The 26,415-nt window shown below is 43.1% G+C and overlaps 1 protein-coding gene across 5 annotated transcripts in view; it reads right to left on the bottom strand.

Annotated features, from left to right (window-relative positions):
- The window catches only part of IFRD1 (interferon related developmental regulator 1), a 78,561-nt gene that overhangs the window by 7,995 nt on the left and 44,151 nt on the right, over window positions 1-26,415 (bottom strand). For 2 of the 5 annotated variants that reach the window (XM_065556589.1, XM_065556584.1), the window contains 7 exons: window positions 24,587-24,703; window positions 7,810-8,591; window positions 3,847-3,951; window positions 3,075-3,156; window positions 2,239-2,363; window positions 1,664-1,821; window positions 2-52 (listed from right to left, as the gene is read on the bottom strand). In XM_065556589.1, the coding sequence (XP_065412661.1) occupies window positions 2-52; window positions 1,664-1,821; window positions 2,239-2,363; window positions 3,075-3,156; window positions 3,847-3,951; window positions 7,810-7,855 (567 nt within the window). In that variant the 5' untranslated portion in view covers window positions 7,856-8,591; window positions 24,587-24,703. Of the gene's footprint in view, window position 1; window positions 53-1,663; window positions 1,822-2,238; window positions 2,364-3,074; window positions 3,157-3,846; window positions 3,952-7,106; window positions 9,792-24,586; window positions 24,704-26,415 lie in introns of those variants that run through there. The other 3 variants (XM_065556579.1, XM_005310615.5, XM_065556594.1) reach the window with 3 other exon arrangements.

Consider the following 26,415-nt stretch of genomic DNA (forward strand, 5'->3'; position numbering starts at 1 on the left):
CAGTAATATCATCAGTGACTATGAAACAGCAAACTCCCAAGCAGGTTGCACTCTAGACATGGAAGAGAAGTAAAACAAGTCAGTATTTCCTAGTTTATGTTGATTCTACCAGACCTGACAAGATTCCAAAATTTTAAACTCTGGTCTTTGTTACTCCAACTGCTAGTATAAATAAGTTCTATGTGGAGTGCCCATGGAACGATTCCTTAAACAGAATGAACTCACAATGAACTCTTCCCTCATATTTTTCGCTTCATAGCTATATCTGGCCCGCTTTACAACATATGCTGCTCTGCATAAGTATTTGCACTTCTGAGGATGTATGTACCTCTAAACAAAGAGAGATACATTGCCAGTTACAAGAGCTGTATATAGCCTGCCTTTCACCTGATTAGCTAAATTAGAAGAGCAAGTAAAAGCTCACTACTATGAACTACAAGTTTCACAATGAAATAAAAGGGATGGCTGGGGTCTACTCACTGCTGGAGGAAGGATTTTCCAGAATTCTGATAAACGGCATTTTAAGGGTCTACTCTATGTGTAGTCTCACCAGCTCAATGTGGTATATTTTTCCAGTTTCTTGTGGGTATCATTTTCTAACACCCAAAGGCAATTCAAGCTCTTCCTAAACATCTGTATTAAATACTAGGGCTGCTTTACTTTTAAAGCAGTGTTTCAGTTGTGCTTTGTTGCAACCATAGTCAAGCTAGAAACTTTTGTTTTGACACTACTTGACGACAACAACAAAACAGGCAAACCAGTTGTACAAAAGTGGATGCAAGAGTTAGATGGGACTAGCTCAACAAACTCAAGACATTAAAGTTACAGAAATATCCAGTATCATTAGCAGCCATGGCTACTGCTTTGAAGGGGCTTTTAGTTAATAGTTTGGTAGGTGCAGGAACGGAGGCACAGGTGGATTCTCTGTACTTGGGTTTGAGGCTACCATCCTTACCAAAAAGGGATCCTTGACTTGAGGAGGGCATGCAATTTTACACCCTTTTCTGCTAGGTATAATTATACTTATATCCCACAAGTTTTACAACTTGCATAAATATTTGTGGACTCTGTATACTGTTTCAGGAAACATTTAAAATAATCCTAGTAGACAGGCAATACAATAGGAATTCTAGAAGTGAAAGGACCATGCACTGTCTCACACCTAATTCATGGTAGGAGTCATATTGATAATGTAGTCCAGAACAGACCTATTAACAGTCCAAACTGAAGGAAGAACTGACTGACCAATGCCTAGTCACATAAAATGTAAGCAGAGTTTCGTGATGGAAAAAGCACAAAAGCACAAAGGAACCAAGATACTTTACATGATGTCCCAATTTCCACAGAACATGGCTCTCCATGACTGACAAAAAATGCTTTGGTACTGAAAAGAATGATAAGTGCAGAAATTGAAGTGAAAATCAACATGTAGCTCTTTCAAGCCAATGAGTGAAACAAACACCAATTCTCAAATCTCATGCCATCACTGAAGGCTTCTGGCAGCCCAACACCTGTGTACATTAGTGCAAGAATTAAATTATAGGCTTGCATTAACACATCTGTGAAGTAGTCTGTATTTTGGCAGCAAAGGAAAGAGCAAAGTACCAAAGCTTTAAACTGTTGTACTACCTCTCTTCTATAGCCCAGTACGTTTTATACTTACAGCCTGTCTAGCCTGGATACTAGCTGTTCCATCACAGATTATCTTCTTGAGAACTGGTCCAAGGGTCTTAAGGATCTCTTCACTTTCAATTCCCGACCCCAACTGCACACAGAGAAGACATGCCAGCCTTGCCGCTGCGGACTGTTCATCACTCTTACCTACAGAATAAGGAAATACATTGAGTGATCACCTGCGGATTTTATCCTGCACTGAATCACACATTTGTTTAGAGGTTCGTAAAGGGAGATCCAGCAATGAAGCATGCTGTATCTTAAACAAAACCTGAATGAAGAAAACAGCACTGGAACTGGTACTAGGTTGTCACTAATTCCAGCCAACAGGAAGGAAGCAAAAGCCAACATAATTTTGTAGCTCAATGATCAAAGAGCAATAAATGCTCACTAATATCTAACTTAGGACAAGAGAAGCTTAGCTAACAAATGTATGTGATTAACTAAAATTTTCTGTAAAATACTAAGAAGTCTCATCTCATCAGTTAACACTATAGTGGTATGACAAATCAGTCCCTATCCTATAGTTCCATTACCTTCCAGTAGCGTACAAGCATTTATTACCTTTCTTTATGCAGCGTTCAATGCTATCAGTTAAAGTCATTCTCCTTTCCAGGATAAATTCATATAGTATTTTAGAAGTCAGAGCATTTTTAAGACCTTCAAGAGCTGCTTGTCTTGTCTTCGCACTGTTGGGAGGAATATAGATTGATACAAATACCTCTTCATGTAAGCTAAAGCTGAAGGCTTTGCTTTAGTACACTTTTAAAGCAGTGTACATTACACATCTACCTGGTGCTGTCAAAATCTACAGAAGTCCTATGAATTAAGTAGAAACATTTAGCACAGTTGTTGAACAAATCTTCTGGGCAGACCAACTCCTCATTTACAGCTTGGTTTATTTTCCTTCACCTCTTTCCTCAGCTAGAATGCACAGGGGTAAAAACTTTGGTTGAAGGCTGTGGCATATGCTTAATGCAGCACTGCAAAACTAATGGTAGCTTACCCGCCCAGAAAAACTCACCCATCCTTTATCATGTTGACATTGTGTGCAATTAAGTTGCTTTTCTGAGGCAAGCAATTTTGCAAGACCAATTTACTTGAACAGCGCACCTGATCTGACAGTACACAAGCATTTTAAATTTGTATTAGTAAAAAAGAAAGCCAGGCCTACTTCTCTAGTTTACATCAAACACCACTGACTCCAGGGAAACTATTCCGGATTCATAGGAGAGGAGAATCAAGCCCCCAGTATGGATTGCTAAACTGTGATTTTAGCAACTATGCAACAGAAAGATAGGTTAAGTTTCTATGGGGCAGCAACACATCACTAATTTGTATTAGAGAAGTCAAGCGAAGATTGGAAACAATGCACTTAAGCATCACCAAACACCCTATACCTCTTGTCCAAGGTAAGGTCAATGAATCCCTTTAACTTGTACTCGAAGTCTTCTTGGGTTGCTTCTTCATCAACTTCAGGTCCTAATGTATACAAGATAATTTAATCCTAATGCACATCACAACGTTCATGTTTAGATAATTAGACATGTATAGTATGAGAAGTGGATTACTGTATTTAAATATCACAACAATATCCACCTTTTTTCAGGTAACAGGGACCTTAGCAACAAGTGTGGGATATTACAGGAGTAGAATGACACCCAGGAGAGGGACCTGGTTATAGCCGATTGACACTATGGAAAGGTATTTGGTTTTAGTAGCCAATCAATTCTGACTGAGTTGTTTGTACATATAGATTTCAGCATGAAGCAGCTGTCATGAATGAATGAGGGCTGATGTCTTAGGTCCTCTTATTGTTCCTGAGACAGGTGGTAAAAGTTATATCTGAATAAAGGCATTATCAATTTCTGATTAAATCTAAACTTTGCTTTAGAAATTAGCATAGTATACTCAGAATAAAGAAACCACAGGAGGTTTAAAAGTCTTATGGAACATGTTGTACATTTATCTGTAAATACTTTAATGGTACCTCTTAAAATAGCTATAAAATGGGGGTCAGTAATGCCCTGAGAACCCCAATTTTTTGGTTATTTGAAAGATTACTGCACTGTTTGTGACTGAAGATTAGATAAGAGGCATGTGTCAGAAACATCAATTTTGTTTCTAAAGAAATTCTTTCACAAGATGCATAGATCAAAATCAAAAACATACCTTCTTCAGTGAAGCTAGCAGGGTCACTGAAGCCACTGCAGTGGCTCATAGTCTCAATTGATGCATCCTCATCACTGAAAGGCTGCACATTTCTGTGCTGACCACCTTAAAAAAAAAAAACACTTTAGTGACTACTTCCATATTTGGAAAACACTGCCACTCCATAGATTGCTGCCCTGCCCCCTGTTCTCCCTGACCCCATGCAAAAAGTAGGGAGAAATAAGGGACTACCATGTCAAAGTTTGTTTTTCCTCCCTACAGACCCCGTCTTCCATCTCTTCCTGGGCCTACTTAGGGGTCCAGGGTATAAAAGGGTGTTCAGGGAATACTTTCCTAGGCTTAAAAACTACTTATACACAGATTTGTAGCAGGAATAATGAAAAGGTATGATACAGAGTATTCAGTGTACTGGTGGAATTTAGAATTATGGAAGAGCTACACCTTCAGTCAAGGCTGTGTCTAGCTATTGTATTTGATTGGGCTTTCAAACAGCACATGTCTACAATTAGCAAATGTAGTCTGCTCACACATACAACGTCCACAGTCAAAGATAGTGGAATTTCCTTGTTTTTTTAATTCTATTTTAATAAAAATTAAATAAGGTACAATTAGTTTTTTTTTAAACAGTGGATTAACCACTGAAAAAACTATTAAGGAAACTGGTGGATTCTGCATCTATGGATATCTTCATATCAATAAAGGATGCCATTTTGGAAAATATACCTTAACTAAAGAAGTTATTGGGCTCAATACATGGGTAACTCCATGAAATTTAGTGGCCTACGACATACAGGATGCCAAACTAGATGATCTAAGGGTCCCTTCTGCCCTTACGCTATGAAATTATGAACATTTTGGATGGGTGAAGCCCTGATGCAACCTTACAGCCTTTTAAAGTTTTGCCTGGGAATATTTTATACATGCTCAAACATACACAATAGTCCTTTACATATCAAGGCAGAGCACCACCAAATACACTAATGCGATAGCAAAATTTACTCATCCAACAGAAAGAATTGTGAAAAGGTTGGAGATGAGTTTGCCACTGAGTGGCCTGGATACCTCTGGAAATACAATACACTAAGAACCCAATATCTGCTGCTCATGGAACATGTAAATGGCAACACTGAGCCATGAGCCAACTAGAAATATGCTTTTGGTACAGGCACAGAGGGCTGTCCATGCCAATGCATGCAAAGGGAGGTTGCTGTTGTGATTTTCCCCAAAATCAACCCCCCACTTTTTCCTTGAAAAAAGGCAGTGAAAATACCCAAGCGATCTTATGACACAAAATGCAACTCATTATTTAGTTCATTGCAGCTTGTTTCTTCAGCACCTAGCATAATACAAGATGTCAGCCAAACCCAGTAAAGTGCACTAAATACAAATCTGACTGATCCTGAGCAGGCTGTACAATCCATGACTTTCCTTACATGATTCTCTTAATGTTACAAGGCGGACGACAGAATTCAGGATTATGTTCCAGCCCCATTTAAGCCTCCTTTAGTCTTGGTTCAACCCAGACCTTCATATTTGATATCAAGAACAAAGTTTCTATAGCACCTCCCCCCTCAATTTTGTTCTTGTTCAATTCTAGCTTTATTAGCAGCTCAAGCCAGATTTCCTCCAACATAGCAGTGAAAGCCTGTAACCTGTCAAGTCCCTCCAAAACCTCCTTCAATTGTTTTTGGAAGTTTAGTGCCTGTATAATATAAATGATGTTTGATCAAAGTCCTTGCTTATACAACACATTGTTTCCAAGTCACCTAAATGTTGAAAATGCAGACAATCTTTCACTGAGTTCCATGAATCTGTCATAACTAGAAAGATGCCTGAAAAAGTCCTTTAAGCAACAAAGACACTGGAGATGGATGCGGAATTTTTGAATTGCCAATGGGTTTTGAACTTGCTTCTTTCCTACAGACATTAAGCAGTTATTAAATAATGATTAGCACACCATGAGTAATTTGAGGAAATGGATATAGTGAAGTCAATGTTAGCATACGAATTACAACTTTCCTCAAATGTCCATCTTTACCCTGTCCCTTTTTACGGTATCATCAAACTGATGATCTGCCATTTTGAGGTGCAGAAGGTAACAGCAATTATTCCTTAATAAATCTCTTGCTGAAGTGCTGCTGGAAGCAGTGGAACAGATACATACTTAAATTACTGACAGCTTAAGTGTTTCATTTAGGCAGCACTTCATTTCCACTGTTCTTACCATATCCTTGAACATTAGGCACATTGAATGAAATTCACATACTAACACTTGGTAGTCACGACACATAAATCAGCTGCTTCCAAGTTGTCCCAGTGATCTACATTGGGAATTTATATTGCCATAGTTACGTCATGCCCCATAGACACTTAGTGATGCTGGCCTAATCCCCAATGTAGACACTGTTGACCCAGGTACCACTTCTTGGAAAGGTGAATTACCTACGCCAACAGGAGAACCCCTTCCCTTCCATTAGCATAGGTGTCTAAACTGAAGCACTAGAATGGCATAACTGCAGCTGTGCTACTATAGCAGTTAAGTGTCCTCAGAGTGAGAAACTACCATCTAGTGCAGGGGTAAGCAATCTTTCAGAAGTGGTGTGCTGAGTCTTCATTTATTCACTCTAATTTAAGGTTTTGCGTGACAGTAATACTTTAACATTTTAAAGTGTCTCTTTCTATAAGTCTAGAATAGATAACTAAACTATTGTTGGATGTAAAGTAAATAATGTTTTTAAAATGTTTAAGAAGCTTCATTTAAAATTAAATTAAAATGCAGAGCCCCCCAGACGAGTGGCCAGGACTCGGGCAATGTGAGTGCCACTGAAAATCAATTCACATGCCTACCCCTGATCTAGTGCATGGTTTCTCAAGATAGAAGATCATGAACCCCAAACAAGTATTGGGAGCATGACCATCTTGTCACTCCCATATCCCTACAAAGTCTCAGCATGGAAAAGACTGAGAACCACTAATTTAGTGAAAATTAAGATGAGAAGCCAACTTCAGAAAAATAAAATGCACTGTCCACCTTCTAGAAGTTTTTAAACAATTCACAGCTCCACAATCCCTGTGAGTTCACAATCCCCAATAATCAAGTCCCTCACCACAAGCTAATAGACAATTTTGGAGCTCTCATTTCCTAGCGGGCATAACAAGGCCCTTATCAGTCTCCTAGGGCTTTTGAGGGGCAGAACACTGAGCTTTCATTCCCAGAGTGAAACTGAAGCCTAGCAACAAGAACTCTCAGGCGCCCTCACTTAATTCAGGGTGACAGATCTGCACATAAAGGGCCCGGGGAACCCACGGAGCATTTTCTCGAGCTTCCCCAGCCCGGACGATAGGGCACGTGCTACACTCCAACCACAGGGCGGCGGGCCCGAGGTTGCAGGCGGAGGCGGCTGGCCAGTCCCGTGGCTGGGCCAGGCCATTAGCGGTGACGCCAGCCCTGGAGCTGCTCGCTGGATCCGCAGAGGTGACCCCGGGCACGGCAAGCTCGGCTCAGGGGCCGCCAGCGCACTGCGAGGGAGCGGCCCAGCTGCCACGGGCCCTGCCTCCGGCGCCGCGCTGGACACGCAGCTCGCCGCCCGCGGCAGAAGAGGTGACGCGCGAGTTCAGCGCATGCGTCGGCGGGTGTGTGAGGTGGCGGTTTCCAATCCAGGCGCCTGTCAGCCCCGCGGAGATAGGGCCGCTCGCTCAGGCGGCCCCGGGAAGGGGGGCGAGCAGGTGCCGCCTGCCCGGAGAACCCTGCAAGGAGGAGCGCGCCCAAAGCCCGGCCGCGCAGCCAGACAGGGCGGCTCCGCTGGCCGAGGCCCGGCTACCCCCCATCCGCCGAGACCCCCCGTCCCTCGAGCACCAGCGCATCATGGGAAATGTAGTTTCTCGTTCTCGGCGCCCAACAGAAGAGTCTGGGACAGGCCGCAGGAGAAAACTACCGCTCCCAGGATGCCTCGCGGCTCCTACCTGCTCCGCGCTGGTGGTTGCTCCCTCGCTTCTTTGACTTGGGCATGGCTACCGGCGGTGCGCAGCTCCCCTCTGTGGGTCTCGGTCTCTCGGTTCCCCCCCGCCCGGGTCTCAGCGACAATCAGCCGATGGAGGAGCAGGAGCGCTTTTTACTACAGCGTCTCTGCGGGGCTGACTTCCCGGACCGAGGCAGTGGAGGGGATTGGCGGAGGCAGGCGAAGGACGAGTCGGTGGTGGCGGTAGAAATCCCCGTGAAGTCCCGTGAGCAGAATCGATGCATCTTTCTCCTCTCAGACACCTGGAGCTAAAGGCGAAGAGACGGCGCCGACGCCGCTTTTATAGCCGAACGGGCTAAGGGGGCGGGCAGAGTGACGCATTGCTGACGTCAACCTGATATAACCAATGATCAGCTCTGGTTTACAGGACTCGTGACTCATACGCGCCTGGTGCCGATCATGGTGGCGCGTTGCATGTTGGGATGTGTAGTCTCATCAGGCTCACAAGGACAGCCTCCCGCGGCAGCGCTGGTAGTGTGTAAGAGCATCCCAGGACATCATTGCATGCTGGGAAATGTAGGCTCAGCTTCTCTGGGCTATGGTAGGACGCCGTGGAGCGCACGTCGGCTTCCCCTCTACAGGCGTGTCCCTGTCTGACCTGCTGAGTGGATGTTGCTGAGCGGAGCGCACGCAGGTCCCGGTGGAGCGGTTGGAGTAAAACAGCTGAGACTCACACAGGCGCTTGAGTCAGATCAGAGCCTTCTGGTGCTGCTAGGGCTCATGGATCTGGGGAGAGATGGTAAAAATGGCTCTTCCTGAAACACACACAGTACAGTCCCCTCCCCACCAAGGGGAGGAGAATAGCACTGAGAATGAGGTGAACAGAGCGCTCTTCCTTTCCCCCCTTTCCATGGCTTGTAGCATGGTGTTATATGTGTCTTAATTTAGCCCCATAACGCAGCAGTTCCCAACTATAGTACATGTACCGGAGGCTGGTGGAGACGAATTGGCTGGTCACACGATGCTAGTCTGGCTCTCCTCATATCCAGCTGCGATGTCGCATTAAAGACAGCTAAAAATACATTGAATATTTAACTACTAATCTGCTATGGGATTGCCACAGAGATATTATGTGATCATGAATGGAAGGAAACGCAATCCACGCAATTGTGAATGAGAGAGGGTGGAGGCATCTGAAAAGATGTACGCATATGCCATAGAACCATTCCACCTTGCATTTTGCCGTGATGCTGGGAGTACCTTTCCCAGATCTGAAGAAGAGCTCTGTGTGCGACTCAAAAGCTTGTCTCTGTCACCAACAGAAGTTAGTCCAATAAAAGATTTTACCTCACATTATATCATCTTGTCTCATATCCTGCGACCAGCACTGCACACGTACAAGAATCGAATAGAGCAATTATAAATGTAACTTGATGTTCTTAATACAATGTACAATAGTTATTCAATGGAAGTGAAATGTAAATAGAATGTTAATTATGGATAAAGATTACAAAAGGCAAAAATGTTCATAGAAAGAATCAAAAGGCACAGATCTGCTAGTCCAGACAAGGAAAACATCATTATTGTGTTTATTCTGCCATTAAGGTATCTACAGGCTATTCTATTCTATTCTACATAGGGTCTTATACCACACATCACTGTAGTAGCTATCATTTCTCTGCCGTTTTGGGATGTAGTTGGTTGTGTAGAATTTAACAATTTAAATTAATATTCTAGTTAAAATAACTTTAGATCAGTGGCAGATTAATGCACGGGCCCACAGGGCCTGTGCCCAGGGGCCCCAGCCAATTTGGGAGCCCCCAATCTGGCCGTGGGCCCCGGAATCCAGCCACGGCAGGTGGGCTCTGGCCCCAGGTTCACCCCTCTGCCGTTGCCATAGCCCACGTTGTCTCCTCCAGCCCCAGGCTTTGGCCTCATGGTGGCAGGTTCTGTCCCACAGCCGCAGGCCCCGGGCTCATCACCCCTTCCCCATTGCCTGTGGGCCCTGCTGCCATCTCAGCCCCCAGCTGCATGCTCCATCCCCTGGCTGCAGGGCTTTTGGCTCGGGCCCAGGATCTGGCTCGGGCCCCTGGCCATATCCTTGCCGCTCCTGGCTTCTCACACTCCCCCCCCATTGCCCTGGCCCTCACTGCCTCCCTATCCACCTCTCCATTCAGGGCTTAATTTGTCCCTGGGCTTGCTGGGGCTGAGTAAGTCTGCTGTGAAAAGTGATATTCGTATGTTTGTTAATATCACTTTTCACAGCAGACTTAGTAGCTATCTGGGAGGCTGTGAAAAGTGATATTAACATACAAGTATCACAAGCAGCAGACTTACTAGCTAGCTAGTCTAAAAAAAAAAGGAGCCACAAAAGCCAACGAAATAACAAAAAAGACAAGAACATGCAAAGCACCTTATTTATGTTTCTATTCTGTTTAGGTCTGGTAAAGAATAGAGACAACTGTATATTATTTTTATTACTGAGCCTGCAAAACCATACATAAATCAATTATAATGATTTGGAAATGTATATATGTGTATTTATTTGCCTTTTCTAAAGTTAATTAAGTATTTTAGGAAAAAGTGTGAGAGCAGCCACCAGCAAGAGTTGCAGCCCTGGTGAGGAGCTCCCAATGCATAATGGTCAGGTTTAAGAAAACTGGGGGAGATGAAAGAACCACTTGTTGACCTGTGAATGACTGATTCTTGTAACACTAATGTTGTCCAAATTAGCAGTGAACACCTTTGTGTGATGCTTATGGATAATATCTAGCCCTATTCATTTTCTATGTTGAAAAACTGAGCAGTTAATTTAGGCATAATGAACTGGGATATGACTTGCTTCATTATTAATGCAGTGTGTAAACACTGAATGGAGTCTTTGTATTAATTTTGATACATTTAGATCAATTTTGATACATTTCTGTTTTTAATGGAGTATGACTGAGGGGGCCAAGTGTTCTTTGTGTTCAGGGCCCGAATAAATCTTAATCCACCACTGCTGTAGATATAAGGTAAAAGATGGACTCTTCTACAATATTCATCTCGTGGAAAATTCTGGTAAAACTCAAGTGCTTTACTCAGCCTCTTTGTACATAAATTGACAGCAGATAACTTTTTTTTTAGACACAACATTTCTTTCCCACACAAACCTGGTTTTATCGCACTGATTATTTAGTTCATAAATGTGAAATCTTGAAAATGAGGCAATGCAAATCTCGCTGCAGGCTGAAGAAATGAATCCTTCATTTCATGCTTACAAATCAATGGGGATCTTTTTAACACATTAAAAAGACTAGTGTGGCACATTTGGATTTAGAGGCTGTGTTTCAAGTGTGCCTGATTTTTTTTCATGCAGATTTGTCTATTTATTAATCTGACACTAACTGCCACTGAAATTCAGCATTTGTAAAATGAAAAATTTTCCCTCTGTGGACTCCCCAGGCAACAACAAAGGAGAAACTATTCTGATTTTTCTAAAACAAGACTTTAGTTTTTCAATCCTGAATGCTTTGAATGTTTACATTCTCAGTACCCATTTACTGTAGCAGTATTGCAGTGTTTGATATAAGGAAACCAACAGCTGCAGAACATGCTGAAAAGTGAAGTAAGACAGCTAATTACAACATATCTATGAACATTTTTTGCTAAATTCTGTCTTTTTCCATTTCCTAGAAAAAAATGTAACTGGTTCTTTGGGAGAGTTGTCTCTGTATATTCATACATATGAGATCCACTCCCTAGCATGCTGAGCTCTGGAAGCCTTCTGGAAAGATGTGGCTGTTGGGGCTACATGAGTGCCTCCTTGCAGATTCAGAACTAAAATTATAAAATGGGCTGTTTGGCTAGATCCATTTCAGTTTATTTTAAAGCCCTATGAGAGTAGAACAAAGAAGAAAGGAAGGTGGACATGTAGTGCGAATATACAGAGGCAATACTGTCCAAGAACCTCTGTTTTTATCAGGGTGGATTTGATTTAAATCATGATTTAAATCACTAGTCAGGAAGATTCAATTTAATGATGGTTTTCTACATTCTTGTTGGTTCTTATAATCTTAATACATATTCTTCACAACTCAGAGATAGATGTAGGTTTCATTTTTAGAAGGTACACACAATACATTTTTAAACAGTGATTTATTTTGAAAACTTTTCAGATTAGTTTTACAGCTGTATCAGAAAATGAATGATTGTTTGGTTATTTCATTTACCAAAGGTAGTTGAAGCAGATATTTATGAAGTCATTGGGAGGTAAACTATCTCCAATTCAACAGGTTAATCATTAATATTTGGAAGGTTTTCTTGCCATGCTGTAATAGGAGGAGAACATCACCAGATAGACATTTAAATTGTTTTATTTAACTAAAACAACAACGTTATGTATTCTCAATTTTTTTTCTTCAACAGAAAACATATAATATTTAACAAAATAAGCATGTGTCCCTCGCTTCTCACATTTATCTCCAGACTTCTCCTTGTCCAGATCTATTCTGCCCCCAACAATCTTCTATTCGTTGAACTTTTTGAAACTTGGCACTTTTAGAGAGAGGTAAGGGATTGACTTTGTGTACACAAATTTGCAAAGGGACAGTAGAGTTGAGGTCTGTTATTTCTCACCTCTATATATTATTTATTTATTTAAAACATTTTTGCTGTTAACAAGAATGTTATCTCTGGAGACACAAATCCACAGTTTGAGAACTGCAAAACTAAGCATCTCTGATGGTATCCTCTAGACTAAGCACTGAGTCCTATTGGGTAGATAGAAAGATTAACCTAAATAATCTGTACAGAAGCCTGTGGAACACCATAAAATTGGGTCCCTAATCCTATTGGAACTCATTTACAAAACTTTTCCTAAACATTACATGAATATATTGTCTCATACTATAGAATTAGAATTTGTAATCCCAATTCCATGATGAGATATCTTGAGCTATAATGTATCTTAATTAAAACTATCTTTAGATAAAATGCTTTTTGAGGGGAAAAAACTATAAAAAAATCCGATTTAAATACAAAAAATCAGATTTAATTTTTTTTTAAACAAAATCATTGATTTTTATCCACCCTGTTTTTTATGGAGAGTAACTATTTCTTCTTTTTAAAGATGACCTCTGCAAATTTTTACTTATGGAAATCTAGGTGGCAGTACAATGCCAGGTTTGATTAAGCAAGGGTTGCAAAACGATCCTCTCAAAGTGAGCATTGGATCCATATGTTATATCCAGAGGGTAGTATTGGATAAATGTGCCATAGAACTCCACGTATCAGCCCTGTAGATTTTTATTCTGGAAACATTCCAGAGGCAAGCCATCTTAATCTGGTAGATCTTTAGGTACTCTCTGCCTAGCTAACGTATTACAAGTCTAAATGCCCAGTCTAATCCACTTGGACAGGCATTGAGTGAAAATGGCATTCTCTTTCCACTGATCCCCAAAGTCTACCACAAATCATGTCTATTTTCTAAATGCCTTAGTCTTATCCAAATAAAAACTCAGAAAACCTCTTGACATCTAGGGTAGAGAGTCCATTTTCTGCTAGCTGAGGTTTTCTGAAAAACACCACATCGGTAGTATGATTCAGAAGGAACTCAGACTTTGGCATAAATTTAGCAGGGCAACTCTGTACCTGTAGAATATGATGAAAAGAAGATCAGCTACTAAAGCCTTCAACTCTTTTGCTCTTCTGTCACATGTGTAATTGCAATTGAAAATGCTGGACTAGATCATCAGCTGCTGCAAATCGGCATGGCTCCACTTGAGTCAATGGAGCTAATCTGATTTACATCAGCTTGGGCTCCAGCCCAATGTCTTTAATCACAGAAGGAACAAAGAGCAGTCTCCCAAGGGCTCAAATGATGATTTAACCTTCTCAGCACCAGATTAAGAACTCGTAAAGGAACAGGTTCTTTGAACAGTGGGAAGGCAATTACTAGACCTTTCAGGAATAATATGATGGGGAACTGAGTGAATAAATAGTCCACAATACACTATATAGATGCAGAATCTAGAGAAAGATTGTTGTCTCCTGCCCACAGAGGAAAAATCAGATTTAAAAATTTTTAGAAATGGAAACAAACATTTCAGTGTAGATTACTTTCAGGACTACGGCAGAAATTCTTGCTTTTCCATGGAGTATGTCAGGTCAGACATTGTCAATGTTATATGAACCAAGCCACAAGGTGTAACACTGGATCGGGATGTAGGATTAGAGTGTCACCTTTAGATATTAGATCTGTTGATGGAGGTAGGCTCACATGACACACCTAAAGATCCGTATGCCAATACTGTCCAGCCCATGGTACAGCAACCGGTATGAGCTGGGCTCTGTTTTAGTGTATCTTTTTGATCAATAGTAAGATTCACCTGAAAATAGCACCAAAGCATCCATGAAATGAGAGAATAAAGAAACTCCTTTCCCCAGACTAATAAGAATGCATCTGTGAGTGAATCTCTACCAGTACCTGTCCTGGAGAGGACCTCCACATATCCAGTCATCCTCAGATAATGTGCTCTCAGAGGCATGATCACATGCTCTGTTGACAGTGCTAAGGGCTGCAAAGCAGTTAGAGGTGGAGGAGAGGAACCAGAAATTGTAAGAATTGCATGGTTCCTTGACCTCTTGATTATGTGTTTTCCTCTTCTGATATGATGTTGCTGAAAACTTGCTACTGAAAAATCCTTGGCATTTCTCTTTTTCTTTTTGTTGAACTTGAGGACAGCCAAGAATGGCTCCTTGAAATGAGCACCCGCTTGAGGCTTAGAAGACATGGAAAAAAGTTCCCTACACTCTGAGTAACTGAGGCAGCTGTGGCCATGCGTCCCTTTTATAACCCAGGGTCTGAATGTTTGGTGCTGTGAGAAGCTGTATATGCAGCCCCAAGAGGCACTGCTTTCCGGAAGGTTCCCCAACTCAGCAGTGCCTGGGGGCACATCCAGCAGGTAGACAGATGCAGAAGCCACTTTGAAGGAGAACAGTGCATCTAACAGAGAAACAATTATAACAGGTAAGAATATGGATGCAGTCAGTCTAGCATAGATATCATGTATCTGCCTGCTTAGATAGGGGCATGTCCACTAATCACTTCAGCAGCCAACAAGCAGTTTAAAATATCATCCTCTTACAAGGCTTATTGCTGTTTACTATATACACAGCACAAGAGAAATACATGGTCTCTGCCCTGCTGAATTTACAACCTTAGTTAACAAATATTTCCGCAGTACTTTATGCATGTGCTTTATCAAATGTTGAATATTTTACTCAGATGCGCTGCCCATGTGTTTTTTTCTGCATTTTATATATAAGATACACAGTTTTCCCCTGCTCCACATTTGCACTTGCTCAACACCTGCAGACCTACTTTCCAAAGTAGGAAGGTTCAGCTAGGATCATGGCACAATCATTTTATATGTGTAGAGGATTTTACCCTGGCACACTTATTTTCCCCAATCCTTCAGTCCTTATTCACAACTTATACAGGCAAAACTTACTTAGACTTCAGTGGAAATATTTCCTGGGTAAGTGATGAGTAACCACTGCAGGATTTAGCTCTTTGTGTATATGCCATTGTAAATTTCATGTCAGAATTTAGCTTTAAGAATTAAATTGGCACAGTCAATACCGATCAACCCCAAACTTTCCACCTAACAGTTACAGATTTACCGTGCAAATATCCCTCATATCAAAAAGACTGCACTGAATCCTGAGGTCCTTACTCAGTTTTTACTCAGTACTAAACAAAATCTCATAGCAGTTAATAGGATTTTGCCTGTGTAAGGGCTGAATAAATTTGTATGAAATCTAAGTAAGGACCTCAGGACTTGGCTCTGATTTGATATTACTTGTGGTGTCTTCTTAGTGGACAAAGAACTCTGCTGCTGTTGCAAAGTTTGTAGATATGTTGTCACTGTGTGTCTTCACTTTGCTTTTAAGCCTGTTTTGCAACTGTTGGTTTCCTAATGTCAACCGCTGTGATGTTGTTATTTGTTCCTCAGGATGCTTAAAGATTCTCTGAGTCGAACAAGGGACAGCTCAGAATGTTTCTGTTTTGTACATTTATTAGACCCTTGCAGCTATTTAATGGCATTTACCAATGGCTCATGCTCAGTTCTCAGCTTTCCCCAGTAACTGTGCAGAGAGACTTCTGCATACTGTGGAGACATGTACATATCTGCACCCCTACAGGATGAAGCTAGACTACAGACACTGAAGTACAGATTTCCCAGGCTTGGCTGGCAACTGGACTCCTCATACTGTGCTACTTTTATATTGTAGTACTTAAGAAACTTATTTTTTGTAGATCATCCAAGTTAAAGTTTAAACTTGAAAGCTTTTAACTTCCCTGCCTCAAAATAAGTTGTTGCAAAGTATATTGCATTGCATATTGTATGTATAATATTGAAAGTAAATCATTACAATTTGGAAAAATTGTCTAGGTAACAAATATACAATTCCCTATTGATATTTGAGTATGTCTAACAAGGGAATCCTAAGGGATAAAAAGGAAGAGCAGGCTGTAGAAAAGGAAGGAAGAGAAACAGGGAGAGAACAGAGCTGCCATATGTCAATATCAGTCTGACTGGTCAGGTATGTTAGTCTCAGTATTGGACATAGGCTCACTTTCCTGCATAAGCCACAAGACTCAATATGTGGAACAGCTTCTAAATGAAATCATACCTGCTTCCTTCAAACAGAATGTGTGTCGTCAGATCCAGAAAACTCCTTTGTAATCTACACATAATTATTTTTTAATAGTTTTTAACTACAGTCAGAAGAAAGATTCTTGAACATGGGAAAGATGAATCACCCTACAAATTCCTGAGGGGAATTGAAATCCCATGCAAATGCACTTCTAATGGATATAATCATATGTATGGTAGCAGAAAACACAAACGGAAATAGCAACAAATTTGGTGTCATATGAACTGAGTCACTAAACACAATAATAGCAATGTGTAATTCAGCCAAAATTCTTTCACCTCTGAGATCAACATATCAAACCAGTCAGACTGATATTGGCATCTAACCATACCTACTGACCATGTTGTTAAACGGTCATATCCTGATGCCTTAGAAGTCAATGGCAATCCTACTAACCTCATTGAAATCAGTATTAGGACTAAAGAGAATAAAATGATTATGAAAAAAATAGAGATGCTATAAAACATACCTGCTATTAATGTAAGATTATTGGATTTGTCCAATGAAGAGGAAGGAGAGAGTCTTTCTTTTTGTTTGATTTTATTTTAATTTTGAAGTGATTTCTGGAGATTTCACTATTACATATACTGTAAAGGCAGACCCCCTTTATCTGCTAGTGCTCAGGAGAACTAACCAATCTCCCAGCCTGGGCAATACAATTATATTTAGACCAAGTGTTCTCAGTCCTTTTTGTAGTGTGTTTCATCTTAATAGATCTTCTGTGCTGCACCTCTAAAAGACACAGCACAGAACTTGCAGCTCAGAGGGAGGGGGAACTAAAATGCTTTAAGCAACCCGTTCACCTTCCTGATTCTGGGCTGCTCTAGGGTCTGGAGATGCCTGAAGAGCTATTTAAAGTATAGCAGCATCTTCAGATGCCCAGAATCTACTAGGGTGATCAGACGTCTCATTTTTGAAGGAACAGTCCCATATTTAAGTCCTCTGGCAGTGTCCCAACTTTGTCTTAAAAATGGGCAAGTTGTCCCGTATTTTCTGTCTCCCACACAACAGTACTGGTGGGTCCTGCTGCTGGTCGGATTCCTGCTTGCAAGCCGCCCTCCCACCAGCAGTAAGTGGTGAGGGGGTCCAGTGTCCAACCATGGGAGTGGGTGTGCAAGATTGATGGTGGGGCAAAGCTGCAGTGAATGGGGCCAGCTGCTCCACCTGCTGGTCTGTCAGCGCAGCCCCTGCTGCATGCTGGCTCTTGGCCAGCAGGTCCCTGCCCCCCGTCCCATTTCTGCCCAGCACTGGCTGCGCACTGTGAGCAGCAGTGTCTGGTGAGTGCGGGCAGGCGCCAGGAGAGGCCAGTTATGTGTCGCCTCTGTTACTCACCCATCAGCCCTTTATGTGCTCCCCCTCTCACTGTCTTCTCCCTGTTTGGTCCCTTTGCCCCCCCTCCAGCCCGCTGCTCCTCCATATCCCCCCAGTTGGGGTGCGTCGCGCTCCCAACGCTGTGCAGAGAACCAGCCCCTGGTTGGAGTGCTCAGGTTACCAACAGCCTGGCCGGCGGGCTCCTTCCTTCTCTCACTGCCTTTGGCTGGGCAGGCACCCCGGGAAAGCCCAAGACCCTCCAGCTCAGGGTGTTGCCCAGGAGGAGCTGAGCCTTGCATGTGCTAAAGCCCCACACAGTACTGGCACAGGGAAGCCTCTCCACCCCTCAGCTAAGCTCTGGAGTGGCGGCGGGGGGCAGGGGGAAGCGACTTGCAGCCTGTCTGCACCCCGACCCTGCAGGCTCCACAGCAGCCACCCGGGCAGGGTTTTAGCACCCTCTTTATCCACCCTGCGACCCTGGGTCCTGGGGCTGCTCTGTCCCTAAGTACCCTCCCATGCTGAGCCGGGTTTGCTGGTCCTGGTGCATAACGCATCCTTAGGGCTTAACCTCTTCCTGCCCAGACTGTAGCCAGGGAGTGGGGGAGGGTGTGGACACGAGGCAGCTGGGTTATGTCGGTGGCCAGCAGCACCCTTGAGGTGTTAGCTGCCTTTCGACAGTGTGCGGGCAGGAAGGGACAAGCTGCTTCCAGCTGCAGGGTCCGGGAGAAGAGATGAGCTCTGCAAAGACACCGGCCAGCAGTGTTCCCTCTAATTTTTTACATTCATGTGCAGAATGAATTTTGTTATGTGCACCAATATGCAGGTGATGTGTGGTGGGGATGGGGCCGAGGGGTTCAGAGTGTGGGAGGCAGCTCAGAGCTGGGGCAGAGGGTTGGGGAGCGGTGGGGGAAGACTCTTGCTGGGGGTCTGGGCTCTGAGGCGGGGCTGGGGATGAAGGGTTTGGGGTATGGGAAGGGGCTCAGGGCTGGGGCAGAGGGTTCAGTGCAGAGAGTGAGGGCTCTGGCTAGGGGTGAAGGCTCTGGGGTGGGGCCGGGGGTGAAGGATTTGGGGTGCAGGCTGCCCCGGGGAGAGAGGACTCCCCCCAGCCCTCTCTCACCGCAGCAGCTCAGGGCCAGGTGAGAGGCACCTTTCCCAGGCCACAGCAGTTCTGGTGGGGCTGGGCCATGCCGGGGGAGGGGCTACTCTCCCCAGCAGCTCTGGCAGGCCTGGGCTGGGCCCAGGAGTGGCGCCAGGGTTTTTGCCGCCGTAGGCGGCAGCGCTCCTCCTCTGAGCATTCGGCGGCGGGGGTCCTTCTGCTCCACATCTTCGGGGCACTTCGGCAGCAGGTCCCGGAGTGAGCGAAGGACCCGCCGCCGAATTTCCGCCGAAGACCCGGAGCAGAAGGACCCCTCCCACCGCCGAATTTCCGCCGAAGACCCGGAGCAGAAGGACCCCCCCGCTGCCGAATTTCCGCTGAGGGCGGAAAATGCTGCCCCCCAAATCCTGGCGCCCTAGGCAACCGCCTAGGGTCGCCTAGTGGAAGCGCCGGCCCTGGCTGGGCCAGAGGAGGGGCTGTTCTCCCCACCTGCACAGCCCTTGATAGCCTGCTGCACGGCTGTGTGGCTGCAGAGCTTACAGGGAACTTAGCCGGCCAGGTCAGTCACCCCTCCCTGTGTGAGAGAGGTGTATGGGAGTGTGTGTGTGTGTCACTCTTCCCTGTGTGAACCCTAAAGCCTTAAGGATAAGAAGGTAAATAAAAAGAACACAACTACTCAGTATTTCTTTTTAACAGGGGCTCAGGCAATTCAATGTTAATTTGAACATTTGTACTGCATAGTTCTGATTGATTGCCATTGAATTCACATTAATACAAGTAATTTTACCAGGTGTCCCATATTCAGCATAGGGAAATATGGTCATGCTATCCACATAGCACTGCATGATGTAGCCCTGCCCCTGTCATACCCCCTCCCACCCCTAACCACACCTCTGGCATGCCCCCTACATTAGGGCTTGTGAAGTGGTGTCTTCCTCAATTCCTGCACATGGGGAATTCTCCCCCCTCTGGATCCAATGCTATTAGAGCTCCTTTAATCCTCTTCAGACCATTTATCTGGTATAAAGGGGCCAGAGCTGGAGTAAGAATCTCTCCAGTAGATTAACTTCATTTTAGATTTTCATCTGAACAGAAAGATTGTCTCCTGGACTACCTCCCTTTCGATTTCTGATTATACAACATTTCTCAGACAGTTCCAGGAACATATTGAATGCTGCTTTTTAATGCAATTTAGCAGCTGAAAATAAGCAGTGGTGGGGAGCCAGATTTACATTTCAAACTACCACAGACGCAGATAGGATCTTCAGTGTAGTTTATCATAAGAAAGATTTGATACAGGTAATAATACTCTGGTCCTCTGAGAGAGGGCCTTCTGATCCAGACCAATTGTATGAACAATTAGAGATCCAAAACTCCATTTCCCTGGTGGCAGTATGTGCCCTCAGAAGCAGAATATACTGTACAGTATTAAGTTTCTGTACAGTCCCAGAGATAGTGGTCTTTGTTTTACTAGATAGCCAGCCTCATGGATACAATTTTTTATGTGCCTCATTTAGACTTCTTCTGAATTGTTATTCTTTTAGATCAAGTTACTTTACATCAAGATAATCAGCAACCCAATTTACATGGGGGGACATCTCTAGGCAGTAGTAGTAAGTTTTTCAAGCGGAGGAGCCCATTACATCTAGATGCTGGGTTGTATTTCTTTTACTTTTAGAAGATAAAATTGCTTAAAGACATCTATGGTGCTCATAATGAGGGTTTGGTAGGTCCTATTGACTTTGATGCCATTCTGAAAATATTGACATTTATAAATCAAGGTGAATTATTAACAGCAGAAGTTGTTTTCAGACGTTATTAACCATTTCTCACAAAGCATAAAGGATGCTGTCCCACTCAGATTTACTTCCATTGACCTGATTAACTGTAGCTCCAAAGGTTGATACATATTTTGTAGAGTAATGAGAATCCTTCTTCATCAGTGGCTGCTAAATAATGCAGATAATATAGATCTAACGACTGTTTGTCCTGTGGGAAATATGTATTTAATATTTTTCAATGTAAACGGCCCTTCCATGTAAAGGAACACTAGCTACTGCTCCAGATGCTCACAGACACACTTAAAATACAGTTATATAAATAGTTTACTCTAGGATCCACCTCTTACCTGATCACTAACTTAAATCATATCACCGTGACAGGACACACCACTCACCGCTTGTCTGGTGCCTCCTCCTGGTCACTCTGAGGATTATCTCTAGGCCGATGCTGACGCCCCTTCACACACTGTCACACTGTCTCCCTCACAGGTCTGCCGCTCCTCTCTCATCCCAAGGACTGCAGCATCCTCTCTGAGACTGCCTTCTGGCTAGGTCATTCAGCGTTTCCCCCGCTTCCGTGATACAGTCCTCCAAATTCTCTGTGGCTCCCACAGTGACCTAGGCAGTCTTCCAGTCACTGCCCTGCTGGTGCCACTTTCCCAGTGGCAGGTAGGGGAACCCTGTCCTGCCCTCTACTCCGAGTTCCAGTCCAGGGACCCTCAATCCAGCAGTTCCGGGCTTTCCTCTCCCAGCCCTCACTGCTCCTTCCCTGGACTGCTTCCTACAACTCCTGGTTCCCCTCCTTTCTCTGGGTGTACCAACTCCAAACCTGCCTCCATCTTCCCAGGGAGTTAATGCTCTTTCCCAGAAGCTGCACCTGTCTGTTGTCAGCTTCCTGGCTTTATAGATACCGCCTGTTCCCACACAGCTGAATTTGCTTACAAACAACTCCCTGCTCCCTGGCTTCTCCTTCTGATGCAGCCTGTGGAGTTAATAGGCTTACCTGGTCACCTTAGCCCTTTCTAGTCCTGTGTGGGGTGGGCACCCATCACAATCATCCTGCAGCTAGAAGCATAGTTCTGATCTTTATGACCTCCCATCAGAGTCCTCCCAGTCTTGATCAACTCAGGAAATCAAATGTCCCTTGCTGCATGCCCTGAAGATTGCTAAACTAGGAGTTTTGGACTTTTCCAACCAAGATGGCTTGGGAAGCTCATGACATCCAAAACCAGTAGTTATTGGCCCCAGTGTTCCTGACCATTGGAATATAAACATATAAAAAAAATCCTGAGCCTCCAGTTCTAAAAATCAAACAAATAATTTCAGCAACATTTTACATTTTTTCTTCCCATGTCACTGTAAATGTGGTATTAGTTGGGCTGCTATTTTTACAAAGTTATTAAAATAATTCCTTTTGCATCACCGTCACCCAGCCATCATTTCAGTGATTGACTTGCTCGGTGCTAAATGAATCATAGGAATGGTGGATGCATAGTAGTTTGCATTGCTGCCATCTACTGTTGTAAATGGTGAACTTCATGTACAATTACAATCTTTAAAAAGGTTTCAGTGTAACAGCTGTGTTAGTCTGTATCCACAAAAAGAACAGGAGTACTTGTGGCACCTTAGAGACTAACAAATTTATTTGAGCATAAGCTTTCGTGGGCTACATCCCACTTCTTCGGATGCATAGAATGGAACATATATTGAGGATATGTGTTCCATTCTATGCATCCGAAGAAGTGGGATGTAGCCCACGAAAGCTTATGCTCAAATAAATTTGTTAGTCTCTAATCTTTAAAAAGACAGTGAGTTTCAAAAGTGAGTTAAAAATAATTTCAGACATTATACCTGACTCTGTAGCCCTCAGCCAATGTTTGTGGTTTTATATTTACCTAGTTTAAAAAATTGTTTTTCTCTCTCTTTTGCCTTTTGAAAGGTCCATACAAATGAAAGAGGAACAGTGACTATAGTGAAATAGTAAAACTGACTAGACAAGCAGTGCTGTCAAATGTTCTCCAAAAATACAGGTACATTTTTTTCTAATCTCTTTCAATTATAGGCTTCTTATGTATTACTTATTACAATAGTAGGCAAAAACACTTCCACGGACAAATGTGATTTTTCACTGACCGTGTCTCTTCAATGTCTTTAGTATATGTCCCCTGCAACACTTTTCTTTGGCATCTAACTGCTGCTTTCAGGAAGATTTATTTTCTCATTTATAGCTTGTTAATTTCTTTTAATTGTAGTTATTTCAATTTGTTTCATATTTCTGTATGAAGTAGGAATTGGGGGGGGAAAGGAATCTGCGTCATCCTTTGGGTTAGTGTCAATTGAGAGGATATTGGTTGGATTCCGGCTGGAGCCCCAGTCCTGCAAACTCTTACATGCATGCTTAACTTTGTACAAGGGTAACTTTGTCCCAGTAATTTTGGTAATGAGAGAGAATGTTGTCTAGTAGTTAGGGAAAAGACCTATTAGTAAGGACTGTCAAAGCCTGGATTACTCCTTCTGTGGAAATAGCTATTGGTGGGGGATGGAAAACCCCACACGGAAACCCTCACTGAGTTTTCCCTCAATTATTTAATCAGATTTTGCCCCTGGATTCCCCAGGATCTTCCTGGGCTCCAAAAAAGACCAGAACCCTCTAATGCAGGGCCTCCTACAGCTCTTCCTGACAGCCTAGCTCTTCTGGTAATCTGAGATGCCATAAATAGACCTAGATTAGGCTTCAATACAATACATGTATTATATTAGTGAGACCTCAATAAACTGTATTATATGTGACCTACTAATTCATTTCAGTTGGAGGAGCAGCTGTTTACGCCATAGCTGTATACGCCCCCTTGCCCAACTACATCCTGCCTCATAGACATCCTGTATAATGTCATCACTCGGGCCTAATGCTTACTGGAACTAAAGAAACATTTGCATTGAAAAAGAGGTTTTTCTAACTGTCTGCTACGTGCTTAGGTCCCTCATCTGATCTCTCTGGCTACCTACTTGCATGGGTTCTTTGGCAGGTGCCTTCAAATGCATATTTGATAAAATCTTATATGACACAATGGATTTGATTCCCCATTCTCAGCGGTGCTCGGATGCAGTGGAATGTGTGGAGGAACTGGTTGCTGCTCCCTGTTTCAAAGCTGGCTGGTACTAGTGCAGATGTCAGACATCCCCAGATCTCAAACCCACACCTGCTAAGCAGGACCTTAGCCTCTGCACCACCAAGATACAATAGCTGGGAAGTTTCTGCTGCTAATACCCCACACTGGAAGCTACACTCGCTAACTCAGCAGGGTAAAATGACTAACACAGACTGCTGAGTGGACACCACTGGGTATAAAGCTTCCTGTTCCTGTCCCATCGCTTGTCTGAGCAACTAGTTATTAGGTTTGCTGCTGCCTAGACCTTTGAGATCAAGTCCCTGCTTCCTTGCCTGGCTGCTGCTCCTTGTTCTTGCTACACCACCTTGTTCTTGCTGCCATGCCTCATCCCTGTTCCTGTTACCACACCTTGCTTCCTGTTCCTGCTGCCTTGCCGTGGATCTGTATCCTCGAACTTCCTTACCATCCTTCAAATAGCCCTCTCTAATGATCCTTTTTTTAAATTTGTAACCTCAGAAACATGAGAGCTTCACGCCACCAAATCTCCTCTCTTCCACATCCTGCTAGGTGAGAGTTCTTCTACACGGGGAAACCAGAGGTGCTGTCCCAGTGAGTTTTAGTTTTGAAGCTGCACTGCACTCTGCAGCAACCTCAGTTACTGGGCTATATTGGAGATTTTATTGTATTGACATTGAATTAACCCCAAACAAGGCTAACCCCTAGCCTGTGTTTGCCAGAAGCTGGGAATGGGTGACAGGGGATGGATCACTTGATGATTACCTGTTCTGTTCATTCCCTCTGAAGCATCTGGCATTGGCCACTGTCGGAAGACAGGATACTGGGCTAGATGGACCATAGGTCTGACCCAGTATGGCCGTTCTTATGTTCTTATAAGACCTGTCCAACAAAGAAATGCAATGATCCGAGTGTTGCTTTGTGCTTTCATTCATGTTCTAGGTCACTATTGTTGATGTGGAACACATCATAGGTCCTGTCTAATCAGTATTACTTTTCAGAGAGTTCTGCATTTCAGTCACATTGTACTAAGGTACCTCACATTCAAACCAACCCATGTGAAAAGATGGATTGAATTAAAAATGGAGTCATAAGAGATATGAATCTTCATGCATCAAGACTTCAAAAAACCACTGACTGCCTGGCATTAGGAAGAAACTTCCTTCATAGGCATTTCTTGAATAACAGTTCATTATAGGGGGGTTTCCACTTTCCTCTAAAGCATCCAGTACTGACCATTTTCAGAGACACGGGACCTGCATCTCCTCTCTCCCTACAGCAGTGTGAGTCCACTGACTTCTGTGGAGTTACTCCTCCCTGACTCCTGTGTAAATGAGAGGAGAATCAGTGCCTGGTATTGTTCTAGATACACCACTGGTTTAGTATGGCAATACCCATGCTCCTGTGTTAAAGGAGCTGTTGAACCTTGTCTGCTAAAGAATGTTATTGCTGTGTACATCAAACAGCAGAAAAATGAAATGCCCTCAGATTTCCTGAGTTTCATCTATTTTGGTTGACGGTTCAGAAGGATCTCATCCATCATTCTTCTCACTTGCGTCGTCCTAGTTTGAAGGTACCATCACAAAACACAAAAAGTTCCCTTTTGAGATCAAAATAGCATGGGCTTGTTCAAAAAAAGGCTCATTGTGATTCCAGTAATTGTGGGCCAGCTCTAGTCCTTTAGTACCTGTGCTAAGCTCTGATTGACGTTTAATGACGTATGTGACAGCAATAGAAATGTCAGCTCTGGGGTTTTACAGATGCATAATGACTGGGTGACTTCAGTGAATTAAATGTTTTACAGAGCCTTTCACCTCACAGTTTCTGGTTCAGGTCCCTTGCAGGTTGGTTGTAAATGAAACTTCTACTTCAAGTTGCTATTGTGAGGTGAATTGGTCATCTCAGTTTAGTTGCAATTCCTCAGGTGTTCACATCACAAAAAACAATACCCCAACTGGCATCTGTGCATCATTAAAACAGGCTGCTTGTTATTGATAGATAATATCTGATCGACCCAATCAGCACTTGAGAGTTGGCAGCTGTTGATGCATCATATTTTACTAAAGCCACCATTAGGACAGAGAACAAAATAAACAATGGGTCTGATTCTATCACCCATACTCTTGCTAGGTAGTATCTTAAGGCTTGAGTACACACACAAATTTTATCACTTTAACTGTACTATTGTAGTAAAATGTTACAACCCTCTCTTGTATGGATGAAATTATATTGGTATAAAGATGCCTTATACTGGGATATCTATTTCTGTAGGGAAGGGGAATGAGTTATAATGGTGTAAACACCTTTATACTGATGTAGCTACTTCCACATTAGAGGCTGTAATAGTATAACTATATTAGTAAAAAAAATCACACCCCTACTGAATTAGTTATACCAGGACAAAATCTGTATGTAGACCAGGCCTCAATCCCTAAGCAGTTCAACTGAAAACATTGGGCCTATTTCTTGTGTAAGGTACTACTTAGCATGATGATGGCAGAATTGGGCCCATAATGAATCTGCTTCTCCACTGCCTGACACCTTGTGAAGTCATTTATGACTGTGCAGAGTGGGTGTGAAACATTACTGGTCTG

This window comes from Chrysemys picta, chromosome 1 (assembly GCF_011386835.1).
Source record: "Chrysemys picta bellii isolate R12L10 chromosome 1, ASM1138683v2, whole genome shotgun sequence".
Taxonomy (NCBI): domain Eukaryota; kingdom Metazoa; phylum Chordata; order Testudines; family Emydidae; genus Chrysemys; species Chrysemys picta.